The 26,083-nt window shown below is 32.9% G+C and overlaps 3 protein-coding genes, 2 long non-coding RNA genes and 1 other non-coding gene across 10 annotated transcripts in view; 4 read left to right on the plus strand and 2 right to left on the minus strand.

Annotated features, from left to right (window-relative positions):
• The first annotated feature begins 4,751 nt into the window (after positions 1–4,751).
• Positions 4,752–8,190, plus strand: LOC125864130 (putative disease resistance protein RGA3). The gene is made up of 2 exons (XM_049544062.1): positions 4,752–8,132; positions 8,185–8,190. Exons 1-2 carry the CDS (start codon positions 4,752–4,754, stop codon positions 8,188–8,190), a joined length of 3,387 nt encoding a protein of 1,128 aa, XP_049400019.1.
• Positions 8,191–8,260: 70 nt separating this feature from the next.
• On the plus strand, positions 8,261–9,615 carry LOC125865791 (uncharacterized). The gene is made up of 3 exons (XR_007446395.1): positions 8,261–8,484; positions 8,725–8,803; positions 9,222–9,615. It is a non-coding gene; the product is annotated as an uncharacterized LOC125865791 (long non-coding RNA).
• A 209-nt stretch (positions 9,616–9,824) lies between these two features.
• LOC125865792 (uncharacterized) lies at positions 9,825–11,850 on the plus strand. Its single transcript, XR_007446396.1, has 4 exons — positions 9,825–10,332; positions 10,988–11,050; positions 11,367–11,487; positions 11,604–11,850. It is a non-coding gene; the product is annotated as an uncharacterized LOC125865792 (long non-coding RNA).
• A 3,124-nt stretch (positions 11,851–14,974) lies between these two features.
• TRNAL-UAA (transfer RNA leucine (anticodon UAA)) lies at positions 14,975–15,057 on the minus strand. Its single transcript has one exon. It is a non-coding gene; the product is annotated as a tRNA-Leu (tRNA).
• Positions 15,058–16,391: 1,334 nt separating this feature from the next.
• On the minus strand, positions 16,392–20,435 carry LOC125865920 (histone deacetylase HDT1-like). 2 transcript variants are annotated; one of them, XM_049546182.1, is made up of 10 exons: positions 20,308–20,435; positions 19,094–19,164; positions 18,770–18,987; positions 18,598–18,621; positions 18,472–18,509; positions 18,244–18,392; positions 17,399–17,461; positions 17,221–17,311; positions 16,805–16,931; positions 16,392–16,732 (listed from the first exon to the last, which is right to left on the minus strand). In XM_049546182.1, the coding sequence occupies exons 1-10, from the start codon at positions 20,318–20,320 to the stop codon at positions 16,669–16,671; spliced, it is 858 nt and encodes a 285-aa protein (XP_049402139.1). In that variant the 5' UTR covers positions 20,321–20,435; the 3' UTR covers positions 16,392–16,668. The 2 variants fall into 2 exon arrangements, with proteins under 2 accessions (XP_049402139.1, XP_049402138.1); XM_049546181.1 differs by having other exon boundaries at positions 18,472–18,510; positions 18,593–18,621.
• A 2,483-nt stretch (positions 20,436–22,918) lies between these two features.
• The window catches only part of LOC125865115 (serine/threonine-protein kinase CTR1-like), a 16,934-nt gene continuing 13,769 nt past the window's right edge, over positions 22,919–26,083 (plus strand). For all 4 annotated transcript variants that reach the window (XM_049545284.1, XM_049545285.1, XM_049545287.1 and 1 more), the window contains exon 1: positions 22,919–23,619. In XM_049545284.1, coding sequence (XP_049401241.1) covers positions 23,173–23,619 — 447 coding nt within the window. In that variant the 5' untranslated portion in view covers positions 22,919–23,172. The remainder of the gene's footprint in view (positions 23,620–26,083) is intronic.

Raw genomic sequence — 26,083 nt, forward strand, 5'->3', positions numbered from 1 at the left:
GGGGGAGGGTAGGGTGCTGGCGGGGAGGGGGTAGAGGTAGGGGGTGAGGGTGGGTAAAAAAATTAAAAATTGAAGTTGAAATATTTCTTTAAAAAATAAGCTTTAAATTTATTTATTTTTCAACAAAAAAATTGTAATTTGAAGTTGGAGGAGAGTTTTGGAAAATGTTTTCCTTAATTTTTGAAGGGAAGTCATTTTTCTTAAATTTGAGGAAAATGAGTTGATTTGGAAAACATTTTACCCAACCAAACATGAGAAAATTTGAAAACATTTTCCAAAAAATGTTTTCCTTTATACCAAACACACCCTAAGAGAGAATCTTTAGAAGGTCGAATTTTCCAATTTGAGCCATTAGCCAAAGTAAAAATTATCGCCATCTTTGTATTTTTAAATTAACTAGTTTCTAGACACGTGCAACGCACGTGTATCTCATGCAATATGTTATAAATTTGTTAGGACGATTAAAATTCAATGAAACATGCATGTAATGAGTACTAAAATGCAACTGTCACGACCCNCAAATATAATCATTTCATTAGGTTCTCGACTCTAAACTCACATGTGAGGCTCTAGTTTCACTCTATCATTTTCTGGGTCGTTACAGCAACAATCTCAAATAAATGTTATCATAATTAAAAAAATTATAGAAAATTGAATTAAAGAAGACTAATAGAGAAATATTAAAAAAATAAACATAGAAGAAAAAAATAACATATGCATCCTTCTTAAGACTTTAATCATAACATTATATAAATGAAAAAAGAAATACAAAATCGGTACATAATTTTCCAAGTTTTTGTCGACACCTTCTGTCATATCCAATTAAAATTCAAAAGTCTTCTCCATCGAGTTAAACTAAAGCATGAATCAAATAGAAAAATCACTTTATTTTTGTAAAGTGATATATAATCAATCTAAGGTAGATATATCATATACTTTAGATGTTGATGGATTCACTACTTTAACAATAAAATGAAAAAGATAATTTTGGATGTGAGTTTCATGAAACAAAAAAGATGAACTTATAGATAAAAACAAAGGAATACCAAAAGACATCTTAAAGTTTTAAATTAAATATTTGAAGATTTCAAAGGGCCAAAATAGATAAAAGAGAACAATTTTAAGAATATTAAATATATGCAATGAACCTTCATTAAATTTTGGAAGAGTAAACAATCTTCCTTTGAGCACATGAACTCTCCATTTATTCAATGTAGTATTGATTATCACTAATATTCAAACATGTAATTAACTAAATATTTATAATATTTTAATTTAGTGTAGGGGGTAAAATGGTATTTCAACTTTCAACTTTTTGTGTTCTCACTTTTAGTAATACTAGTTTTGACGCACGTCGTTGCACGTGAATATCAAACCATGTACTACACTTTTTAAAAACAATGTCAATATTATTTAATAAAAAAGTTAAATTAACATTGATAAATAGAAAATGATGAAGTATAAATTCTTATGAATAGTGGATGTAAACTTTTTCTTGATTACTACTAAAAGTTGTAAAATCAACATCCGAAAAACACCTATAACTATTTATAGTATAAAGGTAGATATAGATAAAGTTATCTGACACTTCTCTATTGCCATCAATTAAATTTATCTTTTAATTTTTTTATTTTTTTTCTCATTATAAAATTAATTTTAATATGTATAAATAAATAAAAAGTCACTCTAAAAATCTCTTAGTTATCCTCCCTCCCATATAGTGCATTACTTAGTTATTATTGTATTGTTGGAGTTCTTACTTTTTATATGATATAAATAAATATTGACATATAACATAGAAGATATACTAAATTGGAAGTTTTTAGTTGGAGTATTATATATTAATATAACATTCATGTTAAGGAATGTTCAAATTCCATGTAAGATTCTCAACATCTATAAATCACACTTGAGTATTTAAGAAGAGAAAAAAAGAAAATAATAAAAAATTGTACTTTAAAAACAAGAGGAAACTCCTCCATTTAAATTTAACAAATGGTAGTATGTGCATGTGCTTATTATGCCTTAGCAGAAAAGTCACAACCCTTCAAAAATGTCACAAATCATCGAAAAAGTCACTACTCTTTGAAAAAGTCGTAAGGATTAAATGTGAAGATGCCTTATTTTAATATAATATAAAATATAGAAGATATAGGAAATTGGATGTTTAAAGAACAAGAAGAAGAACAATAGAAAACTTTAAAAATTTGTAGTTTAAAAATGCAAGGAAGCCCCTCCTTTTATAGCCAACAAATGGAAGTGTATGAAAAAAATGCTTATTGTGCCTAATAAAAAAGTCATAATCCTTTAGAAATGTCACAACCCTCCAAAAAGATATACTTAATTTGGTGTTTTAAGTTTTTTTTTTTTTTTTTGGGGGGGGGNTGGGGGGGAGATAGATGTAGATTTGTCTAATTTTAATTTGAAATGAAATTATAAATAAGACTTTTAATATGAGGATATGTAGAATATATAAAAATGTCTTTTAACTTATAGTCTTAAACATGCCCCCCAAAAAAAGAACATTTTATTTTAAACTGAATAAAAATTAAAGTACAACAAATAATTTCAAAACGAATGAGTACTTATTAAATCTAATTGGGAAAATACATCAAATCCCCCTCAAACTTGTCCACAAAACTCACTTTAGCATTGTAACTTTACGGATGTTTAAACACCCCCTTAAAGAACTTTCAGGTGAATTAAATAACACCTTATATATACAATACCAATTTCATGTTGGGAGGTGATATGCACGCGCGCCACCTCAGTGACACGTTGACAACACGTCATAGGGTGAAAAAAAATAGTTTTCATTTCTTTTTTCTTTTTCCATGTCAATTTTTTGTTTTTAGTTTTCATTTTTTTTTGTTCTTCCATATATTTTTGTTCTCATTTTCACTGTGTACTCGTCTTCTTCTTCCCTCCATCTTCTCCATTACAAGCCTAGGATAGAAAACTAACACACACAACATTTCTAATAATTTGACGAATATTGTGTCAAACAGAGAAACAGAGCGATACATATATTATCATCATCGAAGCTGGAGTTGCTAGAGCTTCAACGGCGACTGCTTCAATGGCAATTGTCAGAGTCATTTTTGTTAGATTAGGCTCAAAATTGACAGATCTGAAAGTTTTTAGACCGTTTACCTTGGTTGCCGGAAAAACGAGAACACATAAAATGAAAAAAAAAACAAACTGAGGAAACGAGTATGGCCGGCGTTCTGTTTAGGTCGCCGGCGTGGTGAAATTTTTTGACGAGATCCGGTGATTTCATGGCACCTAGTCTCTTATGGAGTAGTGATGAACGAGGAAAAAAGGGGTGGCGGTGATGTCCTTCATGATTGAGCAACATTGAATTTGTTGGCCCATAATTGCCATCAAGAATTTTAGAGAGAGTTGAAACAATTTGAGAGAAAGAGGATATGAATCAGGGGTAGTTGAACAATGACAAAAGTGGGATCCACTTGATTTTCTTTTTAATTTTTTCTTTATACGCGCCTAAAACTTTGTAATTTGCCACGTCAGCCACTAAGGTGATATTAAATTCACTTACAAGTAGTTTAAGGGGGTATTTAAATGCACGTAAAGTTGTAGTACTAAAGTAAGTTTTGGTGACAAGTTTGAGGGGGATTTTATGTATTTTCCCAATCTAATTTGAACTCTTCATACAAGTTTTTGATCAAATTTTTTTTCTCCAAAAATTTGAGGCTTTTCACACTGCGAACACCAATTTGTAATTTGTACAACATAAAATTATTGAACTTCTTGTCAGGTAAAAGTTGTTGCAAATGTATATATGTGGCAATGAAAATAAGTACATATGAATTATCTAGATAGTCTTCTTATTTGAAGTTGACTTATTCAATTTTTCTTGTTGGATCAATTTTTGTTGATCTATATAATTTACCCACAAAAAATATCGTAATTACATAACTAAATATTTTTTCACAATCTTTCTTTTTTTAAGAAGAAGAAGAAAAAGAAGAAGAATCGAAAACTTACAAATTTTGTAGATTAAAAATGTGAGAAAATCCCTGTATTTATAGACAACAAATTATAGTATGAAAAGGTATTTATCGTGTCTTATCAAATAAGTCACAATCCTTCAGAAAAATCTCAACCATTCAGAAATTTCATAACTCGTCGAAAAAGTCACAACCCTTCGAAGAAGTAACTACTCATCAATGTGAAAAGGTATCAGCTTTTAATACAATATAGAACAAATAAGTATAATATAATATAAAATATAGAATATATACTAAATTTGGCTTTAATTTTTAAGTTGGGGGGTATTATAGTAATTTAACATTCAAATTAGAAAGTTAATGCTTTTAAGGTAGTATAGATATAGATATGATGATGATGATATGATAATAATTAGGTTAAGAAAATAATTATTAATGAAAAATAAATGTAGATAGTAATGTCACATGTGTTTGCACTAAAACACATATGAATAGTACTCTCTATAATTAGAGAGAATAGAAATAGATTGGGGTTGGAGATGGTCGAATATATGTCAACTACTAATTGGTATATAAGTGCCTGCCATTCATTAAAAATAAAAAATAACACAACCACCAACCAAAGAATATTTACTTATTTAAATTATTGTGTATGAATTTCTCTTTCTTTAGTGGTTAGCAAACAACTAGCAAAGGAAGACTTGTGCAAAAACTTTGAGAAGACTTTGGTGAAGAGGAAGAAGACGACTTTGTGAAGGAGCATCACAATTCACAACAACGATGGCCGATCCTGTAATTGGTGCTACTGTTCAGATTGTGCTTGAGAAACTGCTTTCTCTCACTACTATTGAGGAGGTCAGAAGTTTAAGGAACTGCGAGAAAAATCTCAGAATGCTAACAAAATATGTATCCATCATCCAAGCTTTCATTCATGATGCTGAAAGACGACAAGTCAACGATAAGGCTGTGGAAGAATGGCTCAAGATGCTTGAGAGAGTTGCTGAAGATGCTGAAAATGTGTTTGATCAATTCAGATATGAATCTCTAAAAGCACAAGTGATGAACAATCGAACCAAACTAATGGAAAAGGTCAGCAACTTCTGTTCTTATACTGCTTTCAAGTACAAAATGTCTCGAAAAATAAAAAGCATCAATGAAGACCTGAGGGATATCAATCAGTTAGCCAACAACCTCGGTCTCCAATCACTGATGGTTCCTTCTCGGAAAATGCTACCAATTCGAGAAACAGATTCCATAGTAGTTGCTTCGGATGTTGTTGGTAGAGACAAAGATGTTGCTGAAATAAAGGAGAAGATTTTGAACATGAGAAAGGAAGCTGTTCTGTGCACCATTCCCATAGTGGGTATGGGGGGTTTAGGGAAAACTACTCTGGCTAAGAGAATTTTCAATGACCAACACATCAAGCAGCAGTTCGAAAAGAGAGTTTGGTTGTGCCTACCTGAAATGGTAGAAACTAAGAGCTTTCTTGAACTGATCCTCGAATCATTGACAAAGAGGAAAGTTGAGGTCCAAAGCAGAGATATAATAGTCAAGACGCTACAAGATGCATTGGGAGAAAAAAAGTATTTGCTTGTCCTGGATGATTTGTGGCGTGTTGACTCTACATCGTGGCATGAGTTCATGGACACCTTGAGAGAAATAAATACATCCAGAGGAAACTGCATTCTCGTGACTACTCGTATCAAACAAGTGGCATCCACAGTAGCAGTAGATCTTCATATGTTGGGGAAATTAACAGACTATCATTGTTGGTTCATTTTTAAACAAAGAGCGTTTGTTGATGGGGAAGTTCCGGAGGAAATACTGAGCATGGAAAACAAGATTGATGATATGTGTCAAGGTCTACCGTTGGCTGCAAGTGTGTTGGGAGGCCTCTTATTCAACAAGGATAAACATGACTGGCAGGCAATTCTTGATGGCAACCCCCTTGTTGCATGGGAAGATGTTCTTCGGGAAAATAGCATAAAGAAGATCCTAAAACTAAGTTATGATTATCTACCATCTCCACATCTGAAGAAATGTTTTGGTTACTTTGCAATGTTTCCAAAAGATTTTGAATTTGAAAAGGACCAACTAATCCAACTCTGGATGGCAGAAGGGTTTCTTTGTCCATGTCAAGAGACCACTGTGATGGAAGACGTCGGGAGCAAGTTTTTCCAACTCTTGTTGCAATATTCTTTGCTGCAAGATGTTAAGCTAGATGAGCTCAATAATATAACACATTGTAAGATGCATGATCTTGTGCATGATTTGGCTGGAGACATTTTAAAGTCTAAACTATTTGATCAAAAGAGTGTTGGCTGGAGATACTTTGGATGGGACTCACCAAGTGATCAAATAGTTAAGATAAACGAGCCAGGACGTTTGAGCACATTGTTCTGGAAAAGAAATATATCTGAAGATATGCTATTGAGCTTTCACTTCTTGAGAGTTTTAAATTTGTCCAGGTCAGGCATCGAGGAGTTGTCAGCCTCGATCGGCAAGCTAATATACTTGAGATATCTTGATGTCTCGGACACTAAGATCAAAGCCTTGCCCAACTCCATTTGCAAGCTCTACAATTTGCAAACACTTAGAGTCAATGACTGTTATTTTCTCAGGGAGCTTCCAGAAGAAATGCCAAATATGATAAGTTTGAGACACATATATTGCTACCATCGTTACGGATCAGATATGCAGATGCCACTAAATATGGGGCAATTGACTAGTCTTCAGACGCTACGATTTTTCTACTTAGGTTCAGAGAAAGGTCGTCGGATAGAAGAATTAGGTCGTTTGAAAAACCTTAGAGGTGAATTGACGATCAAATGTCTCCAATTAGTCGGAAATAAAGAAGAGGCTCAAACAGCATATTTACAGAAGAAACCAAATATCTACAAGCTGGTGTATTTATGGTCCCATAATGAATCAGAAGGCTGTGAGATCAATGATGAGCATGTGTTGGATGGTCTTCAACCGCATCCTAACTTGAAAACCTTAGAAGTGTGGAACTATTTGGGGACTAAATTTCCTTCATGGTTCAGTGAAGAATTGATACCAAATTTGGTCAAGTTGATATTAAGTGGTTGCGAAAGGTGTAAAGAAATTCCATCTCTTGGTCAACTGAAGTTCCTTCGGCATCTTGAGCTGATAGGATTCCTTGAATTGGAATGCATCGGACCTACATTTTATGGTATTGAGATTAATGATAATGGATCAAGCAGCAATAATGGCAAAATTCAAGTGTTCCCATCATTGAAAGAACTAGTATTGGAGGATATGCATAGCCTTATTGAGTGGAAGGGAAATGAAGTTGGAGTAAGAATGTTTCCTAGGCTTGAGAAGTTGACGATTACAGAGTGTCCACTGTTAAAAAGTACTCCAACTCAATTTGAAATCGTCCGTGAATTAAGAATTGAAAGAGTTGACAGTGAAATACCATTGTTGAACTTGTGCAGCAACTTAACATCTCTTGTGGATCTTTTTGTCGATGAAGTGAAAGAGCTCACTTGTTTACCCGATGAGATGCTACGCAACAACGTTTCTCTTCAATTCCTATCAGTCTCAAACTGTCGAGAGTTTCGTGAATTACCACAAAGCTTGTACAATCTCCATTCTCTTAAGAGATTAGAGATTGGCAGCTGCACCAATTTCGGTTCTTTTCCTGTTCCCAGTGGAGAGAACTATTTGACTTCCCTCCAACAATTTTCATTACGGGAGTGCAATGGATTGACCAGTTTACCAGCTGGATTGCTAGAGCATTGTTGGTCTCTGGGACTTTTGGTGGTCAGGAAATGTGACAACTTAGTTTCCTTGCCTTTACATGTGTGGGAAATGCCTTCACTTTCATATTTTTGTTTAAAAAAATGTCCCAAATTGATTAGTGTACCCACAGGGGGGCTTCACTGGGTTACAGCATTCACAGGGTTACAGCATTTGGTAATTGGTCCTTTCTCAGAGATGGTGGATTTTGAGGCATTCCAGTTGATATTTAATGGCATTCAGCAGCTGTCGTCCCTTTGTGCATTGGAGGTGTACGGACATGGGCACTGGGATTCTCTGCCCTATCAGCTTATGCAACTCTCTGCCCTAACACAGATCCGTATCTATGATTTTGGAATCGAGGCTCTTCCTCATAGATTTGGCAACCTTACTTCTCTTGTAACATTACATCTAATGGGGTGTAAAAGGCTACAACATGTGGACTTCTCAGATATGATGCCCAAATTACGGTATCTGGAGATCCGTTATTGCCCATTGTTAGAAGCTCTGTCGGATGGGATCGGCAACCTTGTTTCTTTGCAACAGTTGGTTTTACAGAAATGCAAGAAACTTGAGCATCTGCCATCCAGAGATGCCATGCAACGCCTTACCAACTTATGGTACCTGAAAATTGAAGGCTGCCCAAAGTTAGAAGAAAGTTGCACCTATCGGAGTAGACCAAACTCCCAGTGGTCCAACGTTTCCCATATTCCAAAAGTTGAAGTAGATGGGAGGGAAATTCAGAACTTGCGTAAGTCTCTGTTTCTCTTTCACTTTCTGAGTCCATTTTTTTAATATTATTTTCCACGAGTTCTAAAAAAAAACTTTGTATGTAATTTAATGTATTTTTTTTCCTGCAATTATTTTGACGTTAAAACATGCAAAATTATCAATCAATTGCATCTGTGCTATGCTTTCAGCATTCAAGTATGTTATTGTATATCTTGATATGCTTTAATCATAAAAATTTATGTTTTTTTTTTCCTTATAGGTTTCTAGGTCCAAGGTCATGCTAGAACATGCTGTGGTAAATCAAGCCAAATCCCATGAGCGGCAGGCAATTATGTTAGGTAAGTTTTCATTTGGAATTTATAGGCACTTTGTAATCTACTACTCCCTCTATCCACTTTTATTTGTCATGTTACGCTTTTCGAAAGTCAATTTGACTAATTTTTAAAGTTAAATTAGATTACGTTAATTCGATATTTTTTTAAAAAAATTAGATATTCAAAAACTATACGAAAAGTACTATAAGTTGCAATTTTTTGCATATCAATATGATGAAAATATACATCGTAAAGTGTTGGTCAAAGTTCTTATTGTTTGACTCTAAAAAAGGAAACCATGACAATTAATTGTGGACGGAGGGAGTAGTTTTTATCTTTCTTTTTGTTGGGAATCAATTTTCGGAGGTCTATGCTGATGAATACAACATTACATTCCTTAAAAAAGAAGTTTGATCATGAAAATTTATGTCTCTGCTGATAGGTTACTAGGTACAAGGTCACGGTAGAACGTGGTTGTGGTATATCACGTCAAAATTTATGGGCAGCAATCACGTTAGGTATTTCTATTTAGTTGTTAGAGGACTGCTATGACAAGTGTGTCAAGTTTTTTTTTTTTGCATTCCTTTTCTCTCCTGAAATAATTTTACTGTTTAACGGGGTTTGTTGTGTTTCACAGAGGAACCGCCACTTTTATTTTATATGAAGGACAGAATCTTCAGCTGTAGACTCATTACGGGACACTTTCATGACTATTTGGGGTACTGAACTGAAGTCTACATGTGAAACATCAAACAACTCAAAACGTATAAGGGGCTCAATGAGAAGCTACACGGGTCTATCCTCTGTCTTTGCATGGCGGTGTTTGACGTTTTTTTCTCCATGTAAGTTTTGCTATTTTATTTGACGAATAAATTCTGATATCTACTCTCATCGGGACTTGGTGTTTAACTTTCTATGAAACTGTGGAACTGTTAGAATGTAAGCTGTTTTATCCCTTTTGCCAGAGCTTATGCAACTCTCTGACCTAACAGAGATCCATATATATGATTTCGGAATCGAGGCTCTTCCTGATAGACTATACAACCTTACTTCTCTTGAAACATGATGGATAATGGGGTGCAAACGTCTACAACATGTGGACTTCATAGATGCTATGCCTTAATTACGGTATCTGAAGATTCGTGATTGTCCATTGTTAGAAGCTCTGTCGGATGGGCTTGGATACCTTGGTTCTTTGAAAGAGTTAAGTTTGCAGAACTGTGAAAAACTAGAACATCTGCCATCCAGAGAGGCCATGCGATGCCTCACCAAATTACAGTACCTGGAAACTGAAGGCTGCCCAAAGTTGCACCAATCGGAGTAAGCCCAAACTCTCTGTGGTCCAACATTTCCCATATTCCAAATATTGAAGTAGATGGGAGGAAAATTCAGAACTTATGTATGTAAGTCTCTGTTTCTTCTTCTAATTTTTAAATTTTCATATCTTGATATGAAATTTATGGGTTTTTTTTTTATAGGTTACTAGTTCCAAGGTCATGCTAGAACGTCGCTGTGGTATATTAAGCCTCATCCCATGAGCGGCAGGCAATTAGGTTAGATAAATTTTCATTCAGGATTTATAGGCACTTTGTAATCTTCTAAATTTTTTGTCTTTCTTTTTGTTGGGAACAAATTTTTGGAGGTCTATGCTGATGAATATAACCATTTCACAGAAAATGTAACAACTCAAGTTACCACACAAAGAGGATGTATATTATAATCGCGAAAGAACACAAAATACAATTGAGAAATGGCAACGATTGACGTCCTTACAACGAAATTGAGAAAACTTAACCGAAGGGAAAGAAGAGCAGAAAATATAGAACTAGATAGAAGGAGATGGGAAACTTAGACTAAGAAGGGAGATGAGAGGAAACACTCTTTTCTTTAACAATTTGCATAAACCACTTCTTCTCATCCGTCATCCTTTTAGCTAGTTGTTAAATGGGCCTGGATCCCAAACCAGCCTTTGCAAAGGCCTTCCAGTTTTGTTGCTTCTTCTCGGCCCAATAACTAGTTGTGTGACATTCATAAAGGTATCGGCATTGGGCTGAGGCTGGTTCATAACAGAAAACCACTTATATATAAGCTTTGATGCAAGACAGATTTCTTTTTGGACTGAAATGTGACTTCTACTGATAGTAGAAGCTTCTTCAGTTTCCGTTGACTGTCTTCAACAGTATTTCCTTTTTCCTGTTTAATTTTCAGGGGACAGATTGTAACATTTTGCTTCAGTGGTGACTCTGGTTGTGGCAAGCTTGAAAGTTCAAGGTAAGTTAGCTATTGTCCATAAAAAGATTGCAAATGGTGGCTTTTTAGATCAATATTTTTTTCTCTGGAATGGTGTTTCTCTTCCCCGAAATGCTACTTTCAAATTATTTAACTTATATATATCTCGTTTACTTTTCTTAGTTAATTGATAGCTCTCAAGGAACAATGCAAGCTAAGTCTCATATATATAAGTTTCTTAATAGACTCATAAAAGAATAATCTTTATGTCTTCTGCAATGCTGGTTTTACTTTCATGCTTTAGACAGTAGAAATTTTATGAATATATGACACACTTGTCGTTACTTTCACTTCACAGGACAAAGTCTCCGTTCATTAAAACTTCCGCGAATGAAGGACTTGAACAAAGATAGTTGTCACAAATCTTATAGCAAAGAGTGTCTTAAAATGTGCTAAGCAGTATCTGTTCATCTTAACAGGTTTTGCTTTCTCCTTTTTTTTAGTGGTTACTTGTAATGAATGATCTGCTTCTCCATTCTCCAAGGAGAGGGAAACATGTGCCAAAACTGACCTTTTACCATTTCCCGTGTTTCAGATTCATGTTTGAAACAGCAGCATGGACCTCGTCGAAATGCTACTTGTGTTAGATGTGATTCAGTGTCATCATTAGCAAGGGAAATTGCATCCTGTAAACTCATTTGCATGTGGCAGAAAGTGAATTGGAGATCCTGGAAAGGGTCCAAAGAGAAACTTATGCCAGTCACTTTGCTAGATTTCTCATACCATGGTTCAATGTTGTACAGAGCAACTTGTGTCTTGCCATTTTTATTTTATTATTTTGATGGCAGATTGGCAGGAATCATCATATCATATCATCATAATATTATATACTCCCTCCGTCCCATTTTATATGATTTACTTTGATTTGACACAAACTTTAAGAAAAATGGAAAGACCCTATAATGTTCCGAAAATACCCTTATTAATAAATCTAAATTGTTAAATAAAAAAAAATACTATATCTAACTTTGAATAGAAAAGTTTATAACTTTTCTCTCTCCCATATGTTAATGTCACATCAATCATTAATACAAATCCAAAAGAGTCTAATATATTTATTTCTCTCTCTTCTTTCTTCTCCACTCTCCATTCTCCATTATCTCTCTCTTAATCTTTCAATGAAGAAGAAAGACTCCAAAATGATTAAGCTTTTGCCATTGCAGGTAAAAGTACTTTTTGATTAAATTTATAACATAATCTGATAAAAATAAAGTAATAACAAGAGTTGGATCGAATACGTCCGTATCTTGACATGGTCAACATTCAAGTATTCAATCCAAAAAAAAAAGATATTTTTCTTTTTCTTTTTGATTATTTTTTGTTATGTCAACACACTGTGTTAATTTATTTATTTATTTATTCAATTTGATAGTAATGGAAAGAAGTTTGTATCAACTATAATAAGTGAATATATACTTTATTTAGCTTCTATTTTATAAAAATGAAATTTGTGATTTAATATTATGTCAAATAATTGAAATTAATATATTTAATCTTCATTGCAGTTCTTTTATTTTCAAAAATTAATTAATTAGAATAGGAAAACCATTTTCATAAGTTAAGTGTAGTATAAAAAGGAGATTATTTTGATTATTGATTCTTATGTACTATATAGTACTTTATTGTTTAGTTATCTACCGTTTCACTTTTATAATATTTTTATATTTGTTGAATATAAAATTTTCACATTTAGATATGTTTTGCATTAATTTATTTATTATTTAAGTTTTTTTTTTCATTAGTATGATGACATGCTCATCTTCTTTTCACGTTAATTAAGATGATGTTATAAATGTTTTTTTTATGTTAAAAGTGGAAGGTTTTAAATTCAAAGTTGAATTATGAAAATGCTTTTTTCTATTTTTTTTTTAGTTAAAAAAAATATTTTTTGCTAACTTTTATAATCAAATCAATAATGACAATTAATAAATTATATATTGAGAAAAGACATAAAGACCCAATTAAAGTTGTCCCGTATTTGCATAAAGACACCTTAACTTTTAAAGTGTCTTATCACCCCACAAAACTATTTAATATCTTTGTAAATGGGCCATTTTGACACATTTCCTCATCTGGGTTGTTACCACACACATGAGGCGCATCATGCAGCATTTTCACTGTCATGGACCAGTTTAAAANTGTCTTATCACCCCACAAAACTATTTAATATCTTTGTAAATGGGCCATTTTGACACATTTCCTCATCTGGGTTGTTACCACGCACATGAGGCGCATCATGCAGCATTTTCACTATCATGGACCAGTTTAAAAGTGCCACGTGTCATTTTCTTTCTTTATTATTAATTATTTAATCACTTTATATCATCTTCCCCAAATTTAAACCCAAAATAGCCATTGATAGCCCTAATTTTTCGATTTCATGTTTTTTTCCATTGCCCTACAGTAGCAATTACTCATAAACACAACGAAAAACTATAAAATCCTAACAATGGCAACTATAGTAGGTCGATTTCAATAAGTGTCCCTTTTGGTGCCGAACTCCTTTCCATAGCAAGTCGTTCCAAGTATGAGAATGTTGGGTCAAAAAATATTATGCTTCTTTGGGTTTTGATAATTGTATGAAACTTTATTTGGGTATTAGAAATATGCCGGTTGTAATCACATAATTTATGTATTGTTAATTATTTTTTGGATTTATATGATACTTCTTTTGGGATGGGTTGTAATAATAATTGTGTTCTATACATTTTGTATTAATATTTCTTACAATTATATTGTCTAAGTCCCTTCCTTTTTCCTTTTGTGTAATTAGCCCTTTATTTTCTCGCTTTGTATTTTATGATAAATAGATGTTGCAATTATTTTTATCTTTTGATAGGATTTTGGTGATAATCTCTTGAATTATCTGTCAAGAGTTTTCCTTTTTGTAATTCTGCACTATAATAGAAAAGATGTGGGATTAAATTATGAATTAGAAATTCTTTGTAGTAGTGTTTCATATGCTTTTAGATATGTTGCGTGAATGATGACAACTCAAAAATTGTATTCAAAAAGTTCTACTATAAAGTAAAGTTATAAGTCTCTCATTGGCTTTGTTGTTTATTTGATACAAATAATTAATAAATAAGAGTAAGACAAGATCCATTAATAAATAAGATTAAAATTTCAATGAGTGAAGAAAGTTGTTGATGATACTCTTCTCTTAAGGTCTCTGTAGCTTCTCATGTTAAAATTTTATTTCATCATGTTTGAATTGTGCAAACTAGGTATGTTAAGTTTCATTATGCTTCAAAGTGTAAAGTTGAATTATCATTTTACCTCTATGCTAAATTAAATATCTAATTAATTAAATAGTAAACAATATCATATATATTATATTAAATACTAAAAGTAAAAAGGTATTAAGGTCAAAAATTGAATCAACTTTTAACTGCAATAAAATGAGAAAAACATTAAGAAATATGAAAAATGAAAAGATCATGGTTACAAGACTCTTCATTTCTACGAATTAAATTTTAAAACTCTTATCTTTTCATTCTCTCATATTGAATGAAGGAAAAAATTGGACTTGCAAACTATAAATTAAGCATTGGACAATCTATATATATATAAAGCAGAAACATAAAAACGTTGATGTGGCACATTCTAAGGCCTGAAATTCTATTTATCTTTTTTTGTGGTTTTTTTTTTTTTTTGAGATTTTCCTATATATAAAGCAAAAACATAAAAACGATGATGTGGCGCATTCTAAGGCCTGAAATTCTATTTGTCTTTTTTTGTGGTATTTTTTTTGAGATTTTCCTTCACTTTAAAAGACATAAAATATTTCTTTATCTTTTTACAGAATATTAAAACATGATATTTAATTATCTCCTCATTAATAAGTCAATCCAAACACCCTTGTAGAAAAAGGAAAGAATTATATTTAAAAGAATATAAAATAAATGCTGGCTATGGGGTTCGAACCCATGCGCACTTATGTGCAGAAGATCTTAAGTCTTCCCCCTTAACCTCTCGGGCAAACCAGCTGATGTTTTATTTTGTGCAAAGATAACTACTTAATTAATAAGAAGACAAAACAAGAGATAAGACTTCAAAGATGTAATTTACTATTTATACTATGAGATTTATGTAAGTTATACTTATTTTTTCATGTGTATTTGTTTCACATATTATCCAAGGATTGTTTGAATTATGATCTAATTCTAAACTAAAACTTTATCTTGTTTGTCTCACAAAAATACCAAACAATAATAATAAAAAAGTTATTACTTATATGCAATTTAGATTCAAGCTTCTTTTGTATGAATTTATCTCGATATTAGAAAAAGTTATCAAAGTGACTTCGACTTTTATGATCCTTTTCTATTTGGAAATTAACAATGAAGAAAAGAAAGAATAAATGAGCGGACGAATTTCATATCTAATTACCATTTTGTTTTATGATATCTTGTCTTTTTTAATTTGTCAAATATAACGCAATCTTTATATTTATTTGAAAACTCTTACTTAGAACTTTTCATTTAGCTGCATAAGTATTTTTTAACGATATAAATATTGTTAAACAGGTTTTTCTATAAATAAACTTATAGTCATACATTTAATATAAATACATACAAAAATATAAAATAGCATCATACACAATGAACTCTTTGTAAAAGTATTATTTCAAATACATTGGAGTAATATTTTGTTTCCAAGAGCAGCTCATAAGTTAAAGATGTGAGCGGAGGAGTAGATTGCCTCCTGCCTCTCTAACATAGAAGTACCACAACACTCGTCTATAATCACAAAATTTTCTTATTCAAAATCATGTACTTAGTAAATTAAAAACGCGTCAATTATAACCTCCAACCTTCCTATTTAATAATGACTCAATAAATTGAAAACGTGTTATTTCATGTCTAATCACTTGTAATGGGCGCGGCTTATTCACTTCTACTAATAGAAGCAAGACAACAACCAAAATAAAATGTTATTTAATCATAAAAATGTCATGTCAGCACACCTATCAAAATCAAAACATACCAATTACCACATCCACCAATCACCACTGTCATAACCATAAAAAAAAAATCATTAAAAAAGTGCATGCCGTTAACATTATAAAGTTTATGATTCCATCAAAAATTTAATCGCCTCAATTTTATTTTTTTTGAGCCATCTCTACATCTCCTAAAATCTGCTATACTCAACTTCTCACACCTCCTTAGAGATGACACATTAAACCACATCTATAGAAAGAATGGACCAATAAATATAAAAAAGAAAATAATGAATCAAATAAGAAATAGCCAATCATCACATATTCACATGCTCTGAAGATGAGGAAACTCGTCTAGCAACAAAAAAGCTAAGCACGTAGCAAAATACCAAATAGGTAATAACCATTAATTTGAATAGAATATCAACCAAAACAAGTAAACAGTCAAAATAAAAATAAACCTTCACTAGTACCCAGAGATAGTTCCCCTCGATACAAAATACCAATAAGTAGCAAAACTGGACCTAACTCTTGCTTTACATTCATTAGGGTCAACCAACAATATTCTAAAAGCTAACACTCTCTTCTGATTATCATTCCCTCCAACGTTTGAGAAAACGAAACCAGATCTCCAGGCAGATGTTTCTACTCCTATTTACTTTCCAGCGCTGTGCTTAGCTTTCGAGTGAGATTCCAGAGCATTTTCAGAACCAAAAGTCCTGCAAGGAGAAATACATGAATCCAGGATACAACTAATGCTCCTAAAATAATCAAAAGATATCAAAAGTTACCTGTTGCATGTCTTGCAGGCAAGAGATCCGCCAGATTTTGGAGTCTGGTTTGGCTTGTTTCCGGGAGTCTTACCAGCCTGTTTTGAGGGGTGAGGGGTTGCCACATGGACAGCACCTTTCTTACCATCTAAACAACCCAAAAACAGACACTCAGAAACAAGAACACTTGATCACATAATAACTTTTGAGTAAATATGGAAAAAATGAGTCACTTGCTTTTGTTAACATTTAACATCTTTTTTATGTACTTTAAAGATTATAATCAGATTCTCATTCCAAATAATTAATACTTGTTCAAGTTTGTGATCAAATTTTCTCATGTAAATTGAAAGGACAACAGCAAACAGTTCAACATTACACAATCCATATCCAATATTAACATTTAGGTAAAGCATTAACCAAGTAGAAAAACTAACCAGTCTTTTGAGGAGTTAAGAATTTTGTCTTTTTATCGGGAACAGGTGTCTTTGCAGCAGAATCTGTAGGTCTCTTTCTGCTAGGTTCAGCCTGAAAAAGAAGAATGAACCAGGTAGTGTTAGCCCACCTTCCTGCTCAAGAAATTCAGGAGAAAGGAGAAGACCAATTACTAGCTACCTTCTTTGGTGTCCCCTCCTCACTCTCATCAGACTGATCTTCATCACTATCACCTTCTTCATCCTGAAAAGAGAATACTCAATACTATAAACATTGGGAGCTACATTATTCAAAAGCATTGCATTGTGGTTAATGTTTCAGACCCCTAAAGGAAAAAGCCAGATTAGTTACATGGACCAGAGGATGAACTAGCTCAACTCAGATACAGGGTTCTGCCTTTTCAACATGCAACATAACATTCAAGACATTAATCTGATATTCAGTTTGATGGCTTCTATCTTACAAAAACAATGGCCCAATATGATGGTAGCTCAATTTGACAATTCCATTTCAGCCTATATTTCTAGAACCAAATAGTATCTGTTTTTGGCTACTCAAAAGTATGTTTAGTAGTAAGCAAAGATATTAAAAATCTATTTCATCCATTAATTTTTACCGGGACAAAATCCCCTATACTTAAGAGTTTAGTGATATCCTTGACAAACAATTGTGTTGCATTACCCTTATCAAAAGAAAATTCTCATCGAAAATTTGTTTTCCAAGACCAATTCTTTTAAAACCAAATCTAAACTGTGTTCTGAATACCAAATGCAAATCATATTCTTCCAAAAAATCTGTAAGAGTTCATATCTTGAAGAACACTCAAGTACCACAGGTTGAAAAACATATTTAAACAATTTGGTTGGAAATTGTTGAACAAGCTCAAACTGTTTTTTTTTTTTGATGAAGTAACAAACTCAAACTGATTTTTGTGCTTACCCAGACATTTAAAAAACCTTTTAATGATAAACATATGTTATAACAATACTATAAAGCATTGAGCATAAATTAGATGATAAGCATACCTCCCCCATCATAGAATCATCTTCATCCGCAGACTCATCAGTGCTCTCATCTCCATCTTCCGCCTTTGCAACTTTACTAAATTCTACAACCCTCACCTTCTGCTTAGCTGAAGCAGAATCCTTTGCAATAGCCTTGGCTTCAGTCTTTCCTGTTAGACAGGTAGGCAATACTTTAGAACTAAAAAATGGTAGATCAAAGACACAAGTATATAATAAAATTTTATGTACCATTGTTTGCAATTGTGAGGGGTATTTCCTCATCAGACTCTGCACACAATAAAATATCAATTAAGTCTTTGCCTAATTCATCGCAGCTTAAATATGCTCAAACAGAAGATATTATACTTACCATCTTCATCTTCATCTACATCCTCCTCAGTGTCACACAGAATTGTAGTCAAGGAAACAAAAAGAACTTGAAAAATCTACCTCTTTTAAATGGAAAGGAATGGAATAGTAGAAACTGGAAAGATAGTAAAGTTCATTTGAACAAAAGATAGAAGATAACAAACAACAGAAAGGATATTCCTCAAATGGGTTGGCAGCCTTGTATCCAAAAAAGTAGACGCTACCATTTTTCCAGTTGTGTGATAGTTCAAAGTCTCTATCAAAAACCAGGTCAAATTGTTGTTGAGGCAGCTTATCTGAGCTGAGTGTGCCAAGAACAAGCTTCTTGCCATCAATAGTTACAGACAAGCATACAGGTTCTGATCCTTTATCCTTTTTCACCTCACCAAGAGATGCCTAAGAAAAAAGAATACATTGATAAAAATACTAAAAAGAGATTCCTACAAGGTACTTAGCTATTGCAAATATTTGCCTATCAAATTCAAGTGACAACTTAACATACCTGTGAAAGATGCAAAATCATGTCATCTCCAGGCTGTACAGATAAAGGTTGTCCACTTTTCACCTCCGCACCTAAATGTAAGAAAATTTAAAACAACTGCCAAATATTATTCCAATATAAAGTGGGCATCAAACACACTAATACACTATGGATGAAGAATCAACAGCCGAGCACGCATAAAAGAAACGATATTTTTTACAATACAATTATTACACAATATTAGAGGCACAAAAGTACATTCAAATTGTATATGAGACCCAACAGAACTTCTGATCGGGTTCTTGAGCTATAATAATATCCAAAAGACAGGTGGTCATCAAAATAAAGTATATGAAGGTAACTCCAAATATTAAAATAAAAAATTGAGCCTTTATCACATCAAACACTTGAGAAATCATTTCCGCGGTTCCAAGTAAATCCCTGATTCTGAAAGAGCTAAATCAAATACCCTACTCTACCCTCCTATACAGAGGAACAGAAAATGAACCCAAAGAACAGAGTGATGAGAGAATCTATGGCCAGTTGGAAACACTAAAGAACCATTTTTTAACTGTCAACACTAAAGAACCATATCCAAAGCAGAGTGTATTCATATATAGGCAGCATTGCACTACAACACAAACATTTTCTAGTTATTTCCCTCTCACACTCTAATCTCTACCATGCCAATGCTGAAAAATACATAGTCCGGGAATCTATCACAAAACAGTACAACAACGTATCAAGTGTAATCACACAAGAGGGGTACGGGAAGGATGTCACTACCTTGTGCACAAAGAGAGGTTGTTTTCTATAAATACAGCCATCACAACAATAACATAAGTAGAGTGTAGGCAGACCTTACCCCAAAACTTCAGAGGTAGAGACGATGTTTCCGATAAACACAGCTATCACAAAACAGTAAATAACAAAAAATGAAACATAACTTCAATTTGATCTCAAATTGACAAGCTGTGAAATTTGCACACATGTGTACAAATTCAGGCATTCAGTCATCATATACCGAAGACGTGTTTGATCAGAATCACATAAACATCGAAATCATAATAAACAATGAAAATTGAAACAGCGAAATAAATAATCAATAAATACAGCACGTGACACCACCAAACAAAACAAAATATTAACAAACAGTCATCGACCAATACAGATTATCAAAACAATCAAACGATAAACAGAGAAAAAGCAAATAGATTGAAAGATAGATAATTTACCCCAAAATTCCATTGCTGATTGAGAAGAAGATAGAAAAAAAAACTCTAGGGTTTTAGCAGAGAGTGAGCAATGTAAGCAATTTAGGGTCCGCAAGTGTTTTATTAGGTTTATATAAGCGGGAGAATGGAGAGAGAGGGGAAATTATATATACTCTGTTTATTGTTTCCCATACTACCCTCGTATATATTAAGGGATTGTTTGGTAGCTAGTTTAAATAATATAAAAATTATATTTGAAAATAAAAATTGTATTTGTATATGAATATAATTTGAAAATTTGTACAATTTTAGAACTTATAGAAGGATCAAAAATCAAATATGTTGAAAGTTGACATTTTTAGATATATGGTATATGCTTTGATTGTTCTACCATAATGCACAAGATAATTAGGTGATTATTGATCATGTCAATATTATCAAATGATTTATCATGAATATATTTGAATTTTCATAGAAGAAAACATGAACTTAAAGTTCAAAAAATAAGAAAATAACGCGAATTAATTGTCAAGTACATTGTTAATCCAAAACATATATTATGACGTTCAATTAAATAAATACTAGTTACTACATTTTCAATTGATATTGAAGTAATAGTAATTCATGAATTCAATCGAAAGTGTATATAGTTGAGATCAATAATTCAACATATTTTATAGTCATATAATTTTTTTTAAAAGATGAAAATTCCAATAATATTGTATGTGAAGATAAATACTTGCATAACTCAATTGAAATGAAGTTATATAAAATGATAAAAGATGTATCATGCATAAAATGAAATTTTAAAAAATAAAAATATGAATCAAATATAATTTTTTTTAGAAAGGAAAATAAAATTTTTAGTTCTTGTGTTATTGCATTATTCGTATTTTGATCCTTATGATATTCTGTTAAGCGCATTTGACCTTCAATTAAGCAATGCTTGTGATTTTAGCTTTTTAATTAACCTTCATCAAATAAATTGACGATATGTTAAATTGTTGAGGGGAAAATCAAGTATTTACATTTTTAGTGCGGTTATACTCCATTAATTATTTATTATAAAATATATTCTAGTTGGATCACGTACTACCATTTTACTTTGCTGATTTGATTCCTCATTATGGTGCAAAACATCATATTTATTATTAATCTCAAATCTCTCTATAAAAGTATCTTTGGAATTTATTAAAACTAGGACAAAAAATAGATTGGAGTGTGGAACAGATTTGCATCATGTGTGAGAGTTGGTGCCATGGAAGTCATAACACCAACCTTCTATGCAAGATCCAAAAGAAAGAGAAGAAGAAATGGAGATTAGCCCTTTGTGGATAATTAGGAGGAAATCATTAACAAATGACTGAAGATTCTTGTCATTCAAAATTAATTTTATTTTTAAAAAAAAAGTGAATGAGAAGAATCAAAAAGACAATCATAACAAGCATTTGTTTTTTCTTGAGAATGATAATAATTAATAGAAGGAAATATATTATTGAGGAAGACAATAAGTTGATAGATATTGGATAAATAATATGCAAACATAGATTTTTTTTTTAAGTGTATGGAATAAAAGCAACATGAAATACCTGACTTGCCCTCTACAATTTAACATATCATTATTTTATTTGTCATCAGTTAGTTGAAGGACTATAATCACACACATTGATTTATAGGTCAAATACGCTTAATCGAATATCACGAGGATTTAAATAGGAACAATGCAATAACACAAGGACTAGAAATATTATCTTCCCTTAAAAAAGATTTAGAAAAAAATCTAAAAAAATATATATTTTTTAAAAAAATATCATGAATGAAAAGTTAAAATATATGACAATTTCAACAAGATAATTAGGTTGATATAATATGAAGTTATACTAATTTGTCATGCTTTGCAGTTTGAAATCACGATGATCCAATATAATTTAAGCATTATAACGTATATTACATTGAATTTAACATGAAATCCTATTGCCTAAAATAACATGCATGTCACATTTATAAAATATGTTTTTGTTTGTTTGTTCACTTGTAACATTGAAATCATAAAAAAATTGTATAAATTGTGAATATTTCAACATGGCAATTAGGTTGAATATAACATAAAATCATATCAATTTGACTTTTTACTGTTTATTAATTTTAATTTCATTTTCTATTATTAATATCAATCAACTTTAGAGTATCCTTGTTAAGAAAAGTCATTAAATTTTAAAAAGTCGTTTTCCTCCAAATATTAAAACAAAAGATAGTATCTGATTTTAGTTTTTAATAACACCACATAAGTATTCTTTAGTACAAATCACCCCCAATAGATTTAACATTTTTGAATTTTTTTTATTCCTAATAAAGATATGATAAAAATTATTTAGGCCAAATAAGATTAAAAAAACACATGACAGAATGTCTAAACATTTTTAAAATTTTGTGATTTTAAACCAGATTAAAAGTTACTAGGAGTAGCTTTAAACGAATAAAAAAAGTGAGATTAATAAATTGAAATGAACAGAGTATTTTTTATTATTAAATTATAATTTAATTTACAATAATAAATTACCGTATTTAATGTAATTCCGCACGTTTGGATTTGGAGTAAATAAATACAACAGTTACCCACGTTTTATTCATCGGAATTGGGCCTAAAAGCAACTTCAGTCTGAAAAGGGGGAAGTTGGGGACTGAGATTGTCCCTATGGTATTTGTATCTGGTCATAATTCACCGGCATATTCCGATCGCCGGACGACGAAAAGCCATCCATTTCCTCCATCTCCGGCAACTGGATGACTTCTAGAAAGAGCAAAAATCAAGTAGTTCAAGCTGCAATTTGCTAAAATCAGAGTTTGGCAGGGTTTAATTTGACTTTGATATAGTTAGGATTCTCCATGGAAGTACCTGGTAGACGTTCGAATTATGCAATGTTACAGCAGCAACCGCCATACGATGAGTTTAATTCAGACGAGAAGAGCAAAAGTAGAAGTGATAAGGGATTATATTGGGACTTGATTGATCGCCGAATAGGTACGACGCCGTTTCAAGCCTCGATTGTGTTACCGACGCAGTCAAGTGAGGGTAGCTTTGCTGAAAGTTCAATTTCTGGAGTTTCATTTGGGCATATGAATGCTAATTCAGGTGGTGGAGGTTCGTTGTCCAAAAGTTGGGCTCAACAGACAGAGGAGAGCTACCAGCTGCAGTTAACGTTAGCTCTGAGGATCTCTACTGAAGCAACCTGCACTGATGATCCCAATTTGTTGGATTATGTGCCAGATGAATCAGTATCCCATGCTTCAGCTTCATCTGCATCAGTGGAGGCAATGTCTCATCGATTCTGGGTATGTGTTGTATTCTATTTTGTTGATTTTTCTGTATTTTCGTTCTGTTAGTATATCATTCCTTAAATTTCAATATGAGATTGTGTGCTAAAACAGTGTGAAGTTCGGCATATCAGGTTCTGTTTTGTAGTCAGAACAATTTCACCAATACATATTTGATAAGACATAGAGGAATAGTAGATATTAGTGCAGGTTAAGCCTCTATGACTTGTCACAATTAAAGGTAGTACAACTCAAGATGTGGTACGTACACATTATAACTTTGAATTGTCAACCAAGTCTAGTATTTATTGGAGAAAGGTAGGGGGTCCATTATCCACCAAGTTTCGGAGATAGAAGCACTAAGTTCTAAGTATAGAGAATGGAATATTAGTTTAGATTGCAGATGTTCCCATGCTTAGATGACAGTTGATTATGTCGGTGAAGGGGACTGACGTTCTATGTAATGAACTCGTATTGTATTGAAATGGATAATTGGAATTACACGTACAATTATAAGAAGAGTTCATCATTCTAATTACTCCAAACTAGTAGCAAATCCTTCCAAGGGAAGAAGTAGAAATAAAAAGGAGGGAGGTTCCAGAGTAATCTAAGCAACTAAGAAATAAGAGACAAGTTCATAGCATCAACCCTAATTGATTATTTCCCTCTTCTATATATAGGCATCTTTCCGGGGTCCCAAATGCAATATGACATCTTATTACATGGGTCCTCCATCTTAGTTATATTCATAACAATTCTCCCCTCCTCAATAAGAACCTTGTTCTCAAGGTTCGAGTATAGTCGTAATGAGACCACAGTGTTGTCTTGTTCCTCTTTATCAGTGTTAACAACCCAAAGGAGTTCTTTAGACACTTCATTATCCAAAGCAACATTCAACAACGATCCTTTGTTTTGCTTTTTAAACCAGATGATGTATCCATGTCTAACAAGTAATCAAAGAGTTTCTTGGGAGATGAAGATGGCGGGACTAAAGTACCAACGTTGAACACCTTATGGAGCCTTGATCTGAGAGCATTGAAAATTGTTGGATCCAACTCCTCTAAAACATTATGAATTGATGGCATTGGCATTTGTAAGGTCTTTGTAGTCCAAAAAACACTCCTGGGGACAGCCACTTTCTCAACCAGTTTGAACAAAATCCTTTCAGCACCTAACACAAAACCAACTTCCAATAGCATATATTCATTAGGGGATAACTCTTCTACAGATGTAACCAACACAGCATATCTCTCCCCAATTTCAGAAGCATCCTACAAACACTTGATCGTGTGTAGAGAGCAAGACCACATCTTTAGTCCATTGGAAGCCCCACCAGTTTTCCGTAACATCTCATAGAACACATTTGGAGCAATTTTTGGACAATATCCAGCCAACAAATTTCCAACGCATTATTTGGGCCTTCCTTCTTGTTATTTATTGCCTGCAACTCACTTTCGACAAAATCAGCAGCTGCACAAATATGCGAAAAGATTGCTTCTTGTAGCATTTTTATAATCTCCATATGCTCGCTGACTGCAACAATTGTTTTGTCAATATCCTCAATAGTCGGTGCCTTCAGCGTGACTTCCCTTGTAGCTGCTGCAGTTTCCAAAACATCAATAATAGTGTTTGTTGTGGTGTTTGCACCTTCTAACAGTAACATTTGATCAAGGAGAGGCAAATGGAAATTTTCAAGCTGGTCAACTTGCTGTTCATAGAGCATTTGCTTTCGTAAATATGGTATAGTAGCTCTTTTGTTTTGTTCGCTGGTAAAATCTTCCGCTCTTTCAACCTCAGGAGCAACCTTTTTAAATAAAACTGCCTTTTTTGCAAGCACCTCAAGCATCATTCTAGCATGGATCCAATAATGAACAAACCTGCAAATTGGAAACTTGTCGTCAGAAAAGATGTGGCCGCTCCTTTTTTAAACTGGTTGTAATTGGATATTCTAATGGCATTAACCCACAAAAGAGTCGAATACAAATCTCAAGGATGATCCATAAGACTATTACAGAGCAGTCGTCACCCCATACCACAATTGAATGACCACTAGACAAATGAAGACACTGGTTAAAATCAGTAGGTGAAGCTGATCTAGAAACACCACCGTTCCATTTCTCAGATTGAGGGCCATCGTTCAGAACACCATGGATAAAGCTTATACCAGAATTCATGTTTACACCGGCTCGCTGATCTAAATCGTTGCTACAAAATAATTTGGGATTCTCCAAACGTCCAAATACTGTTCTTGCACATTGGTTTTTCACAAAAATATGCAACTTTGGTCAGCATAAAAGACAATAAGCCACCCTTCGGGGTGGCCCAGTGGTTTGGGCTTGGGACTTCCATGTTGGAGGTCTCAAGTTCGAAACCCCTTGCCAACGAAAGCAAGGGGTTTGCCTTCTGGGTCGAGCTCGTTGCACCGGGCTTGCCTAGTGCGGGTTACCTCTCCTATGTGGTTTGCGAGCTATTGCATAGGAGC

This window comes from Solanum stenotomum, chromosome 5, assembly GCF_019186545.1.
Source record: "Solanum stenotomum isolate F172 chromosome 5, ASM1918654v1, whole genome shotgun sequence".
Classification (NCBI taxonomy): Eukaryota; Viridiplantae; Streptophyta; class Magnoliopsida; order Solanales; family Solanaceae; genus Solanum; species Solanum stenotomum.

Coding starts and splice junctions, on each gene's coding strand:
- LOC125864130 (XM_049544062.1), top strand. CDS start 4,752: ATGGCCGATCCTGTAATTGGTGCTACTGTTCAGATTGTGCTTGAGAAA.
- LOC125865920 (XM_049546181.1), bottom strand. Junction 17,462..18,243: donor ATGATTCTATGATGGGGGAG/GTATGCTTATCA, acceptor TTCTCTTTTCAG/GATGAAGAAGGTGATAGTGA. Junction 16,733..16,804: donor GCCTGCAAGACATGCAACAG/GTAACTTTTGAT, acceptor TTCTCCTTGCAG/GACTTTTGGTTCTGAAAATG.